The sequence below is a fragment of the Octodon degus genome, unplaced genomic scaffold (genome assembly GCF_000260255.1).
Source record: "Octodon degus isolate 3935 unplaced genomic scaffold, OctDeg1.0 scaffold00212, whole genome shotgun sequence".
Taxonomy (NCBI): domain Eukaryota; kingdom Metazoa; phylum Chordata; class Mammalia; order Rodentia; family Octodontidae; genus Octodon; species Octodon degus.
Window position 1 is genome coordinate 1470210 of NW_004524788.1, and position 15435 is coordinate 1485644.

Genomic DNA, 15435 nt, shown 5'->3' on the forward strand with positions numbered 1-15435 from the left:
AAATGAATGTCCATTTTGTATCTGTGTATTCAAAATGGTTAGGATAGATATATAGTTACATTCTCTTAATGAATAGAGGGATTTGTTGTAATAGTGTTTGTAAATAGGATATCATGTCTGCATCTTGTACAGCAAATAACCACTAGGAAGACAGTATTCAATGTGTTAATTATTGAAACTGTCCTACCAATTTGATTTGAAACTGTCTCATTGCTATTTGTTTCTCAATAAAATTATAGAAAAAATGAAAATAAAATAAATAAACTCTAAAAAAAAAAGAGTTTAATCCCCAGTGCAACAGTGTTAAGAGGTGGGGCCTAATGACAAGTGTTTAGGTCATGAGTTCTCCACCCACAGGAGTGGATGAAGGCCCATTATAACAGTGCTTGAAGCTATCAGTTGGGTCTCTTGAGCTCTCTCACCTTCTCTTTGCCCTTCTGCCTTGGGATGATGGTTGAAGAAGGCCCTCGCAGGATGCTGGCTCCTGAATGATGCTGACTCCCATCCTCCAGAACTGTGAGAAACACATTTCTTTTCTTTATAAGGATCCCAGACTATATTCTGTTACAACACAAAATAGACTAGTACTGTATGCCACATGCCCAGCTCAGCCTGGCCATCCAAAGCTTATTAGCAGAAGCTTAGAGAATGAAGGACAGTGGACTGCAAGCCAGGTAGCCAGGTACATCTCTTCACCCATGGCTAGGATCTCAGCATCATTTCAGGCCCCAGTAACCTGAAGGTGAAGATCCTCCGTGTCACCCTGCCTCACAGGCCACACTGTCCCCTGGGCTCACCCACCCATCAAGTCCCCTAAACCCAGCATGTTCCTGGTCTTCTCATTGAGCAGAAGATAAAGAAAATTGCAAGTGAAGGTCAAGACTTTCAGACACATCTATCTTTATTTGTTTTCTGTCAGAAAATTTCAAGAATTACACCAAAAAATACTTCAGCCTCTGCTACCTACTGACAAAAATACACCACAAAATTATAAAGCGTTCAGCGGTTTTGCTAGGGACAACTTGTTATTCCGCTTCAGATGACAAGTGAATTTACAGGTGACTCAAGGTGATGGGAGGATGGGGGAGGAGAAAGGAAAAATCAGATGAGAGCGTTTGGCAGGATAGTTTGCGCTATACTAGTCTTATTTTCCAGCTGTTGTATACAATGATTTTGGCAACATAGCAAGCCACAAAAAATCCCTTTTAAATGACCTATTGGAGACTCATGGGGAAACAGTAACACATCTCAAATCACCAATTCTTCTAGCCAGTTCCAGCTTTGTTGGGCCTGGAGCCAACATCTGCACAGAATGGGCCTCCCTGAAACACTGAGAAAGGTATGGGCTGCCCTATATCCGTGAAGCAGAAGGCCTGGTCAATGCTGGATGTTGCTCTTTGTCAGAAGCTTCTAGAATTTGACTGGGGAATTTGGACCAATATCCCTTTCAAAACATTGCACTGAACAAGTCACCTTTTTAGTTTCTTCCAGAAATGAGTTAGGATTATTTCAGCCCCAATCTTAAAGTCTCTTCCTGGCTATCACTTGAAGTACCTTGTTATAATCCAATTGTTGCTACTGCTGTTGGCATTTTGGAAAACCACAAGCAGATAAAAATTTTACAAACTGTGTTCCTGTGCTTCTAGTTTGACCAAGGGTCATATCCCTGCCTTGTGCCTTCTTTTTACTTGTGACCTCACCTCCTTTTACTCCCACCTTACACTTGCTGTCTCATAAACAAGGGCAATATCCAGGCATAGATCTAGAAAAACAACAAAGAAAATCTGCCCACATCAGTGTTCTTTTAGACAAAACACACTGCCAGAGGGTAAGCATTCAAAGCTGAGGTCATAGGGGTTGGCCAAGGCCATGTAGGTCTGCCTATCCCCTAGCATGAACATCCAGCTGAAGTTTGTGCTCATCCTGCTAAATGTACCAGTGCTCAGTACATTTTACTCTGGGCTGTGTACATCCTGGGCTTTGAAATGCCAAATCATTTCTCTCCAATTCAGCCATTCCTAACCTCCAGTGTTCCTATCCTAGAGGCTCAGTCCATGTGACTCACATATTCCAAAGCCCACAGTGGAGCTATGATTTCTTGTTTAAAAAGCCCAGAGTCTGTGCTCTTTATTGATCTCCAACATCTCCCAGGTGGAGCCTGTTTCATGCTTTCTATTTATTTCTTTGTGTCTCTCCTTTGCTGCTTTTAAGTTTTCCTAATGAAGAATAAGCAGTGGCTTTGAAAATATCTTACATGGGAACAATCAACACGAAACATGCCTTTGTACATGAGCCTGACTTAGGGACGAATCAACAATACCAAAGGACAAAAAGAAATATCGATTCAGACAACTCCAGTGCACAATATTTTCGGAGAGTGCCACCCCCACCCTCCCCTGCCCCACCCCCACCCCCATATCCCAGGAGTACAGTGTCTTGTAACTCAAGCTTGGCTTAGCCAATGGGGGAGACCCCTTCCCTATCACCACCACCCCCATTTGGGCAGGGGTAGGCCTCTAATGGCCCTGGGTCTTGGGCGGCTTGGGCTCATGGATGACAGCAGCTGCCGACAGCCATGGCCCGATGGCCCGGGCAGTGCTCTGCTTGGCCACACTGTAGTGGCTGATGACTGTGTAGAAGCGGCTTCTGGAGTTGGGGTCCTGGGATGAGTAGTAAGCATCCAGGGAGGCTGGGATGCAGCGCTTGTGCTAGGGAAGAAATAGACAGTGTCAGGAGTAGTTTTGTGGGCAGCTTCTACCTTGAGACATATTATCCTATCAATGAGCCCAGGTTCAATCAGGCTTTCAGACATAAGGCAAGTAGTAGCACCTCATCTGGGCCTGGCACCCAGCAGACAGTCCAACATCATCATCACCATCATCATCACCAGAGATACCACTGCGAAGAAGCCTGAAGAAATGAACTTGATGTTGGCAGTGATTCAAGGCCAACTTCATCTGCTTCTTGAGCAGTGCACTTCAATAGACATTGTTGGTGCTGTTTCCAGAATCCTTCTCTAGTTCCCAATTACATCTCTGAGCCATTGCCACAGACCACAGCTCTTTACGTCCTTGGTTTTGTGTTTCACTTTTTTACATCAAATATCATGATTTCTAATAACTTGAATATAATTATGCATTTGCATTGTCCTACAACTTGTGTCCTACACACAACTATTACTACTCAGAGTTAACTACTAAGGGAATTTTGATATTTATGTATAGCAATCTGTGTTTTTAAGATACAGATAGTCCAGGATTTGGCTTGCGAGCTTTTCACTTTATGATAACTTAAAACCATACCTATACAGCCATTCTGTTTTTCACTTTCAGTATGCTAGTCAATAAACTCCATAACAAATCCACACTTTACTATAAAGTAAGCTTTATGTTTTATGATTTCACCCAAATGTAGAGTAATATAAGTATTCTAAGCACATTTAAGATAGGCTGGGATAAGTTACATTTTAGGTGGGCTGGATACAGTAAGTACATTTTAACATGCTATTTTTCAATTTATGATGGATTTATCTGTCTATATTCCCATTGTAAGTTGAGGACCATCAGTATTTAAATTGGAAATGAAATTACAATTTTTCACTTGCACCATGACTAAGTTATGCTATGATTTTTGGTGGGCTAGATATATTAAACGTGTTTTCAACTTCTGATATTTCAACTTACGGTGGACTTATCATGTCATAACTCCATTATAATTTAAGACCATCATACTTTTCCATGAGAATGTAAAGCCTATATTCTGTATCCTGCAGTTATTTGAAATTTATTTATTTTATTTCTAAATGTGTGTCCTCAACTTGTTGTAGACCTAGGTTTTTTGTTTAATTTATATGGTTTATTTTTTGTATTTATTTTTAAGTGTACACCATTTACATGCCTCTAGAACAAATGTATAACAAGGTATATCCTGAGCATCCTTGCTTCCATATATGTCCTTTCTCTCCTGTTTCCTCCTTTCTTTCTAATCAATTTCACTGATTTTTAAATGTAGAAATTTCTTTTAGAAAAAAATAAGCAAATATTTTTCACCTCTACTTTTATTCATACAAAAGTAGACCTCTCATCATTCATATAATCTCAGAGGATATTCTATATTTGTGTCCTGAGGCATTCTTCACTTACATTCACAGATCTATAGAATGCCATTTTGGGGATACGGTACATGTTGTTCAACTGTCTCCAATGCTAGTTGTTCCCAGTCTTTCAGAACTTGGACTTTTAGTCATTAAGAGTATAGTTTTAAGGAAATCATGTAATAGAGCCAAAGGACTTGTGCACCTCTCTCTCTTTCTTTCTTTCTTTCTTTCTTTCTTTCTTTCTTTCTTTCTTTTTGTGGTACTGGGGATTGAACGCAGGACCCTGAGCTTACCAGGCAAGCACTTATTCTACTGAGCTATCTCCCCAGCCCAGGACTTGTGCTTCTAAGTAAAAAAAAAAAAAAATCACCCATTTGATCATGGAGAATAGCTCTGATAGACATTCACATGGCTGTGATATCTTGGAAAACATTAACTGAATGTTTTCAACTTGTATTTCCTCAAATGTAAAAGAGGGGACAGTAAAACCTATTTTTCAGAATATTTTTGTGGCCTGAGACAATGCTTATAAAAGTACCTAGCAAAGGGCCTGACATACTTAGTAAATGGTAATTATAAAATTTAATGTATTTATTGGCAGTGAGGGGATACAGGGATAGAGGGAGACAGGGGAAAGGGAAACTAAAAGGATAAAAGAAAAGCAATAATTAGCATACTATATATCACTGTCTTCAAAGTACTCAGTATAAGATATAAACCAAAAAGATTTTTACCATAAAATCTTTACCAAAAAAAAGAAAAAATAACATGAACTATCTTTTCAATGAAATAAAATTATTTAAATAGTGTGTGAGGAAGTTGCCATGTCCAAACTTTGGACCCAAATGAAGACATGACAGTCCCTTCAAATGCAGTACACAGTGATATGGGACTACTGTAAGAGTCTCCTTACCTTATAGACAAATCCCTCAGGGCAGCTGTGGTCATAGGTGAAGGCTTTGTAAACCACCAGGAATACAATGCAGGCAAGGAAAGCGAGGGCCAGACTAACAAGGATGGTGACCTGGAGGAAGATAAAATTGAGTCACCCAAACTCCTTTATCCTTTTGAACAGTTTCTTCACAACACATAGTGCATATTTCAGAACTTATTTTCTCTTTCAATTTCTTACACTAGGCAGACAACACAGTGCTTACACATGTGAGTCTGGTTTATTTCACTTATTAGTCCGGACTCAAGTTGCATCCATATACCTATAAAAGTCTCAAATCTATCGTTCTTTATGGCTGTGTAGTATTCCATTGTATAAAATCACATCTTTTTATCAGTTCCTTGACTGATGGATATATATATATATATATATATATATATATATATATGTTGTTTTCAAGATTTGGTTATTACAAATTTTGTGCTGCTATAAACATGGGTGCACATAGACCACTGTGGTATGATGTTTGTGATTCTTCTGAGAAGATACCCAAAAGTGAAAGATCTGGGTCAAATGAGACATCTAATCCTAGTTTTCTGAAAATTTTCCATGCTGATTTTCACAGGGATTGCACTACTCTACACTCCAACCAGCAGTGGAGAAGAGTTCCGTTACCCCTCCAGTCCCTCCAGCATTTGTTATTGGTTGATTTCTTGATGACAACCATTCTTTCTGGCATGAGAAGGAACTTCAGTGTTGTTTTAATTTGCATTTCTCAAATGACCAATGATGTTGAACATTTTTTCATATATTTAACTGACATTTGTATTTCTTTATCTGAAAAAGGTTTATTTATGTCAGATGCCCATTTTTAGATTGCATCTTTGAATTTCAGTGGTCTGATACATTTTAACTCTTCATATGTTCTAGGGTAAAGGAAAAAGTACAAGTCAATGATATATTTATTGTCAGTTTATTAAAAGGAATGTTTGTGGTAATATTGATTGGAGAAATTTTATACTCATGTCTTGTACCCTGAAAAAATATTTTAAAGATGCAAAGTATTAACTATTGTTATTCTCCTATTATTTTGTTATAAAATTATACCTTTTTCTGTAAAATAATAAATAAAATTTGAAAGTCATCCAGCTCAGCACATCCACCTTTAGACATATACAGCCTTCAAAACCTACAGCTTGTAGACAGTGTACACATGGTATATTGGAAAAAGGGCTAGGGACCCAGTGATAGGTTCCATATTGACTATCACTTATTCTCAGTGTGACCCGCAAACCATCTGCTGCCTTCAGGCCTTAGCTTCCCTATTCCAAGATAATCTATAAAGTTTTTTGTTGACCCAACTCCCTGATTTTCACCCTTGTATTATCTTTCCTATTAGCAGTGTGGGGGGAATTATTAAACTATCGCCCCTTTTTCCTTCTGTCTTTGATCACCACCACCTGATCAACACCATTGAATTCCAACCTCAGAGATCAGCTGCTGTTTTCTCTTCCCTTTGAACATCGAATATAAACTTGAACACATTCCTCAAGCCATCGCTCTCCTTATACTCCAAACTTGCTCCACCTGCATTCTCCTGCATGACAGGAAACATGCACTCCATCTTTGGGGTCTTTATGCCAAAAAGCTTGAAATCATTCTTGACTCTCCCTCTTTCTCACACAGTATATCTAGTCCATCTGAAGAAACTATAATCTTTGCCTTCATATACATCCACAATCTGGCCACTTCTTACAACTCAGTCATTCCCAAGTTGGCCCAACCTGTCATCCTCCTTCAGATGCAATATTAAAACAGTCTTTGACTAGAAGGCTCTTCACACTCTGGTCTATTTGACACTCAGCAACCAGAGACATCTATGGAAATCTAAGTGAAGGTTCAAAAATATGTAGCAGTCTCCAACTTGTTCAGAGTAAAAATTCAGCTCCTGATTATTATTTATCTTTAAAAATAAGCAAGTTTTTAAAATAGATCACTAAAGTGAAGGCTCTATCAGGATTTATCAGAAAGTAATAGATATCTAGAACACCTGGAAGCTACTCAAATTATGACTTTGTGGAATTTTAATTACAGTATTTCCTAGTTGCACTGAGTGTGCACACATGAAGCAGGTCCTTTTTACCCAGAAAACAGGTGGCTTTGCTTTAGCTGCATTAACATAAAGTTAATAACTTGTTTATTATATATTCCTTTTAGAAAAAGAAGCACTATCACTCCCTTTTCCTTCTGCCTTCAATCACCACTACCTCATGTTTCTATTGGCCCCATCCCAACTGTACACAAAAGACAAAGGTGATCCCCATGATATTTGGGGCATTAAAGCAAAATTCCTGTTATTTTTAAAAGCTGATAATCTTTGTGTCAGTTAGCCTAAAACTATGACACAATCCTTTTTACAGAGGGAAGGTTCCTTTTGACTTAGAATAAAAATCAAATCAAATTTGAGGGACCACAGCATATCTCCTTCCTAACTCAAGGCATACCTATAAAGATAGGAAAAGATAGGATTCTGTAAGATTCCAGATTGCAATTACTTGATGGAAGCTTTAAATATTTGATGGGAGGGATTTGAAAAGGAAAGGAGGAAGATGGGAAATGGAGGGAGCCCATTTGCAACCTCTGGGCAAACAGAGTCCACAAGAAATTCCCACACATGTACATATGAAGACTTAGGATAGTTTTAAGCTATTGTTGATACAATGTGCTGCCCAGATCCCCTCTCTGCTGTTACCCCAAGCGCTTGGTTGAAACCTGTTGCACACACATCAGCCTCCTGCCAAGGATAGGGGTGATAACAGTGTAGGATGAGAGGATGATCAAACAAGAGTCACCCAGGCAGCTAAGATGTGGAGCTAAGATGGCTAAATTCATAGAAACTGAATCTGGACCAAGAGATATCTATCCCCAAGATACTTCACCCCTCTAGAGCCCCCAAGGGTTAAATTGGTGTGGTACAGCACAAGATTATAGTGGGACTACTACCCACTAATACTGAGGACACAGCACATACAGCAACAAATATTAGAATATAGATGTAAGGAAACTAAAAATACCAACATTTTCCAGTAATAAAAATACAGAAACATGCCAAATGTCTATCAACTGACGAATGGACAACCAAACTGTAATATAGCCAGCCCTCCATAATCTATGAATTATACATCCACTGACTCAGTCAAACACCTCATGGATTCAATTAACTGAGGATCAAAAATATTAGAAAAAATACATTTCTCCTTCATTGAACATGAGCAGACTTTTTTCATTACTCTCTAACAATAGAGTAACACTTTATAACATTTACATTATATTATAGATTATAAATAATAGACTATTTAAAGTATGTGGGAGTATTTATAGATCATATGCAAATATTATCCCATTTTATATAAAGTACTCAAATGTTTGAGATCCCCCAGAGATTTTGAAGTGTGACTCTGTATTTGTACAATGGAATATTATTCAGTCATAAAAGGTAATGAAGTACATACTACAAATGTCGATAGACTTCAAAACCATTATACTAACTAAAAACAGCTAGATATAAAAGAACACATACTATGTACTTTCATTTGTGTTAAGTATCTTGAATAGTCAAATCTAAGGTACTTGACAGGGACTGAGGGTAGTGTAGAATGTGGAATGACAGCTAATAGGTACCAGGTTCTTTTGTAGTGGTGAAATTATTTTGGAACAAGATTCAAGTGATTGCCCAACATTGAGAATGTACTAAATGCTATTGAATTGTTCACTTTAAAGTGATTAATTTTACATTATGTGACTTTTAACTTAATTTTTAAAATAAATGCCCAGAGCCCAGGCAGCAGCCTGGTACCCATAGTTCCACCCCAGGGTGAGAAGACTTGTTCCTAAGTGGTGACTCTGGCAAAGGGACATTAAAATGCACAAGCATTTCTTTACCTCACAGAGAATACTATTTTGGCCCAACCAAAAGAGTCACCCTCAATGCCAGGACACAGATACAGTCACAGGAACACTCATGGCAACAATTCAGCTGCAGACCTCATGTGTGCTAAGGAAGAAGAGATATACAGCCCCACTGTGCTGTCACCAGTAGGCTGATGCAAAATGTAAGGGAGCTCCCAGAAAGTCTCCCATTCTCCCAAGTATTCATTAATTCTAATCACTGAGTGGAGCCCCAGACTTCTTGGCAAACTCAGAGGTAGGGCAGGATGTGTAAACACAGGTATAAGTGCATGCATTCAGTGTAAATACTCCCTGGCCATCAGCAGGTTAGTGAAGAGGACTCAGCAGTCCCATTTCTGTGACAGATTCCCTCATGAAGGTGGGCCCTACTATTCCAAACAGTTCATGAATTAACAACCTCCATCTAGGAGGACCAGGGTCTGATTCACCAGTGTCACCAGAACTTGATGGTGTGAGCAGAGAGAAAGCCTTTAGCAAATGCTACTGGAAAAGGTGGAAAGAGACAAAGGGAGGGAAAGGTGGAAGATGTTCCTTTGCAAGCACAATGGTTTCAATTCCTACCTCACATTAAAAACATATAAGGGACCTCTAATGTTCAGATCTAGATGGCTATTACCCCACAAATTCTAATTTAATAGGCCAGGGATGGGTGGTCCCAGAACATAGGCATTATTGTAAACTGCCCAACTGATTCTAACATGAAACAGGGAAGAGATCCACTCCCCCAGTGTGAGTGGTTTTCAAGCTGGCTACACATTGTAGGACCAGGAGGGCAGTATTTAAAATAATCCTGATGCTTTAATCCCACCATGGAAAATAACTTCAGAATCTCTAGGGGTGGATTTATGGCTTTGAGATGTTTGGAAACCCCAAGGTCATTCCCTCCTTGAAAGGGTGGAAAGATCATTGTAAGTAGACCCCCATGACAGTCACCATGAAGGATCTAATGCTGAGTGGACATATGCTGCATGATCTGGGGCTGCAAACCCAATCCATGCACAGGATTCTGTCCAAGCAAGACTAACTTATGCCAGGCTGAGTCACATATTCCATACCCTTGGAATTAGCATGAATGGAGGTTGTTTTTTATTTTTTATTTTTTTTCAAAGTTTTATTGATAAACAGATAGCAATGAGACAGTTTCAAATCAAATCGGAAGTACAGTTTCAACAAATAATACACTGCATATATTCTTCTTAGTGGTTAATTGCTGTACAAGATGCGGACTTGTGATCCTATTTACAAACATCATTAGAACAAATCATTCTATTCATTAAGAGAATGCAACTATATATCTATCCCAACCTCTTTGAATACACAGATACAAAATGGACATTCATCTGTATGCCCCATTTTTTCTAAGTTCCGTTATTGAATATTATAGGTGTGTAAACTCAGCAAAAAAATTCTAAAAGAGTCCAGTAGCCCATAATGGCGTTGGGTCTTCTGTTTAACTGGAAATGTCAGAAATTATTGACCTGAGTCCCCCACAGCTCAACTTAACAGCATGGCTTTATTTCTTATATTTCGACTTCATACTTTTCTACTGGATGGTTAAGACCAAGGTAAAGCAAGACCTATGCAACAAGAGTTGTAGCTTTTTGGTCTGAGAAGGTCAGTGTGGAGGTTGTTTTGATGGAAGAAAAGTCTTCCTTCTTTTCTGAAGTCTGGTAATTTCTGAAACTCAAGCCAAGCATTCCTTAAGAACCGTGGAGAACAGAGAGCACAGTGTGGTGGTGAGCCAGGCATAGCTCACCAACTTCAGACACAGTCAACAGGGTGAGATAGAGGTGGAGAGAAAGACATGGCATTGACTGTGTATAGGAGGTGACGTCATAATTGAGGCAACCAGCAAACGAGATCCTAGACCTAACCATCCTGCGTATAGAGGACCTCCTCCTGGGAATGTGACACCAGAAGTGACTTCACACCAGAATGTGGAAGGCAGAAGTTTCTGGCAGAAGGAAGTGCATGGAAGTGCCATGGAACAAAAGCTGCAGGGAACATGGGCTGTTCTAACAGCAAGAGAGGGTTTGGCTGTGAGGGTGCAAGTGAGAGCCTCCAGCCCCTGGGGAGGAAAGGAAGAGAGTAGATTAAAACTTGAACTTCACTTAAAGGAGGGCAGAGATCCACTTAAATTTTTAAGGAGAGGAGTAGAAGGATCCATATTGGGTTTGGGAGAAATGGCTCTTGGAGGCAACATGGAGGTATGTTGGGATAGGGGAGATACCTGGAATCAGGGAGGCTAGTGGTAAGGCCAGTGCATTAGGACAAGCTTCAAAGGCTGATGCCAGGCTTTTGCGGTAGAGTGGAAAGTGGTGATGACCTGAAGAAGCCTAGAAGATGGTCATTGTGCTGTGACATAACAGGAAGGGACTGACTCACAGGAGTGTGGATATTTGAACTAGGACTGAATTCTTAAGGATTACATCTGTATTGGTCTTTGGAGTGGAATGAGAATCTGACCGTTTCTCATTTGGTCCAAGGGTAGATTTCCTGCAAGCCATCTCAATGGGACACCATGCAGACCTGATTACCCAGAACCTGCCTCACCTTTCTGGCAGATTTATGGAATTCAGACTCCCACATCCTTGATCATGCAACAAAGCTCCTGGATGCAGAGGGTCAGGGAGAGAAACTCCTACTTCCACTACGGTCCCTCAGAACATGAAAGCCTGACTCTACATCAATATTTATTGACTCAATTTATATAAACTTCCTCCTCAAAGATACTCAAAAAGCCCTAAATTTATGTCTTGAATTTAACAACCTAGGATTAGCAATAAACAGCCTGTTAGTTTTCTGGTGCCAGATGTGAATGTTTCAGTAGATGTGAGCACCACCACATGAACATACCCTCTCTATTTCTTCTCTTTCTGCTCCCTCATCCTCCCTCCCCATTAACAGCATAAATTCATTATAGAGTCTTCTCTGAGCCACACACTGTGATACAGCCATTGTCCCACAGAGTTTATGGTAGGCAGAGAAAGGCACTGAATGAACGAATAACCAAATGGTGACAGAATGAGATGAGAACAGGATCTGGAACAGAGAACCTGAAGGGAAGAGTTCAGATAGGGAGCTCAGGGAAGAAGAGGAGCCAGACACAAGACAACCCTGGGACGGAGCAGAAACTCTGAAAAAGAGCTGAACACTGGGGCCCAGATGGCCTAGAAGGAGCTGTGGCATGGCGACAAGAACAGACACAGCTAAGGTAGGGGACAGGACAAGCCCCATGAAACTGCAGAGGATGGTATCACCCTTGTGCCACCCTCAGGCAGCATCACATCTCCTCCCATCACCATCCCATGCTATCAGCATGACTATCCCACTAATCCTGGCCCCTTCTGCTGCCCTCCAGTCTCATGTTCCATCACTCCCCAGCTCACACTTTTTCTACCAGGCCTTGGTCTGCCCTGAACATCCCTTCAGCATCATGAGGAGTGTCTCTGCTGCTTTCCTACCCAGTCCTGAACACTGACTCCCCCCTGATCAGGCAATAAGGTTCTATGTAGTTCCTCAGTCACCACCATCTCATCCCTTGGGCTCCTCCTTCTGTTAGGAAAGCCCTTAGGCAGCCAGCAGTTCTCACCTTCTCTCTGCATCCAGCTTAGTGGCTTATACAGTAGGAGGACCAGTAACAGATCCTGAACTGCAATGTTGAATTGCAAATTAAGGCCATGCACACAAGCACATGTAAGCACACACATGCACACACACAGAGATGTGTGCATATATACCCTCTCCCCAAATACACACTAACAGAGAGACATGAAGCCTGGTCTAAGCCACACTGCTTTCAGGTGGGAGGGGCAAGAAATAGCCACACTTCAGCTTCTATTCTTTTCTATCACATAATTTTACCCTCTTTATCCTCAAACCTATACATATGGACACTCAAACACTCAATACCCCTTCACCCTAGGAAGAAGAGTCAAGGTTTGGGTTAGTATCTGCTAAGATGGACTCAAGATTTCTCATTAAGTTTTTGAGGTTGAAGAGAGATGAGATAGCATTTAAAATTGAATGTAGACTTGGCATTGTTGTCAAAGATGGACTAAAACTGGAATCATTGTAACCACGTCCCCATGAGCCATACATCTGTACAATGGCAATCACAGCAGTCACAGTAGTGGTAACAATAATAACAGACGCTTAGAGTTTTGGGAGCTTTCTGCATACTCATATCATAATCAAACAACATAAATATGATAACTGTCCCACTTTGCTGCTGTGGAAACTGAGGCTTTGAGAGTTTAAGTGATTCACTTAAGGCCTACAGTTGGTAAAAGTCCAGACAATGAAGTGAGGTGGCTAGAGGGTCCCCTGAACTCATGATGTTCACATCCAATCTTAGCCTCTTTCCCATCAACTACTAGAAGGCTGTGCTACCCACCCTATCTCTGGGGCTGGCCTGCTACAGCCATCACTCACTTTGCTCCCAGAATCTATACCTCTGACAGAGCTCTTTACCACTCCCCATCCCCACAGCCTCAGTTCCCCAGCCAAGAGCACCACTGCCGCCTTGCCCCTAGACAGGGCCTCCTCTCACTGCTCCTGGGCCTCCTAGCCTCTAGTCCATGCTGGATTTTTCTAACAAGCCAACTTGGTCATGTTGCTGAGGTCTGGTGAATAAGACCTCACCCCTAGGTCACCAAGCCCTTCCCCATGTAACTGCCACATCTTCTGTCCTGACCCCTCATCTGTAGGGCCCCTGATTCTCTCCACCTGCTTGCTCTCAGCTGCTATTCTAAGCCCTGAAATGCCATTCTGGCTTCCCAACCTGCTAAGACTCTGCTTATCCATCCTACAGCCAGTTCAAAGTATCAAAATCTTCTCTGCAATATTCCCTCAAAACCCCCAGACAACATTTAGTCACTCCCTGTCTGCCCACTGCTTTCTGCAATGTAATTAACCACCTCCTGGTAGGCAGTGTACTATGATAGCACTTCACATTTTCACTTCCTATGCACTGATTGCCTGCTAGACACTGTTCTCAGGAATGTACAAACAATTGCTCTTACATAACTTATAATAGCCCTACAAAGCAAGTACTACTGTAGCCTTGTCTTTGCAATAAGGAGAGCAAGGCACAAGAAGTTATGTCATTTTCTCAGACACACAGATTTTGAGTAATACATTCTGGAGCTCTATGAAGTGTACCCTAGGCACTTAGTTTATGCTACACTATTCATACAGTTTATTTATTTTTTTCACTAACTGAGCACCTCTGTATAGTATGTCAGAGATAATCCTACATGCTGAGCGGATAGTACCAAAGAGGACAAGACACACATTGTCTACCTTTACTGCTTGGGAATAAGTTTCCTCTTTTGCCTCTGAGTTTATAGGATTAGATCAGATACTGCACATGAAGCACTATATTGGGTTGAGTGGTGGTCCCTAAAATGTAAACTCACATCCTAATCTCTAAAACGTGTATTTGGGACTTTGTTTAGACTATTTTAAAGGTGTCTTTATAGATGTAGGTTAGTTAAGGAACTTGAGATAAAATCATCTGGATTACACAGATGGACCCCAAATCCCAGGAGAAGTGCCCTCACGGGAGATGGAGGAAGGGAGACAAACATGCAGGAGTAAGATATTAGAGCGATGCAGCTGCAGGCCAAGGAATACCTGGGGCCACCAGAAGCTAGAAAATATCTTTCTCTGAAGACTCCAGTGGCCTCTGCCAACACCTTCACTTACACTTCTGGTCTCTAGAATTATAAGAGAGTAAATTTAGGTTACCTTAAGCCACATGGTTTATGGTAATTTGTAATGGAAACTCTAGAAAACTAACACAATGTTCTCCCACAGTGCTTAGTACATGTGCAACACAGGTGAGATTCTCTTTTCTATATCGTCTGCCTTGTTTCTCAGCATATACTTCAGAAGATCCAAAAACTCAGGAAGACTACTGTATTCTCATAATGTATAGCTCTTCACCCCTTCTCTTGTTGAACTCCTACTCACACTTCAAAAGCCAACATACCACATGTTAGTTCCCCCGTCTGGGAAGCCTTCCCTTGCCTGCTAATGCTCCCACTACATTTTGTACATCTCTCCATCATGCAGGGCTGTTCAGGTAATGTATGAAGAGATCATAACATTCCCCCTCTAGTCCCAGATTCCAGCTCATGACCTAGCAGTATGACAGCAGTTCTAATGTATATCCCACATTCCCTATCCCATGCTCCTTTCCTCATTTTTGACAGAAAGCGGTGAGTTCTCAGACCCTCTTAATGATTCCACAGCCTGGCAGGGAACATAAGGAAAGAAGAGTGGGGGAGAGGAGGCAAAGAAGGGAGAGGCTGGGGAGACAGCTCAGTGGCTTAGGTGCCTGGCAAGTGCAAGGTCCTGAGTTTTATCCCCAGTACCAAAAGACAGATGAGAGGGACAGAGGGAGAGAGGGAGAGAGAGGGACAGAGGGAGAGAAGGAGAGAGAGGGAGAGAGGGAGAGAGGGAGAGAGGGAGG

At 41.0% G+C, this 15435-nt stretch overlaps 1 protein-coding gene across 1 annotated transcript in view; it reads right to left on the reverse strand.

Moving 5' to 3' along the window:
- Positions 1-2326: 2326 nt before the first annotated feature.
- Positions 2327-15435, reverse strand: part of Nsg2 (neuronal vesicle trafficking associated 2) — an 85199-nt gene continuing 72090 nt past the window's right edge. The window contains exons 4-5 of the mRNA XM_004644826.1: positions 5010-5120; positions 2327-2708 (exon numbers count right to left, since the gene is read on the reverse strand). Of these exons, the coding sequence (XP_004644883.1) occupies positions 2517-2708; positions 5010-5120 (303 nt within the window). The 3' untranslated portion in view covers positions 2327-2516. The remainder of the gene's footprint in view (positions 2709-5009; positions 5121-15435) is intronic.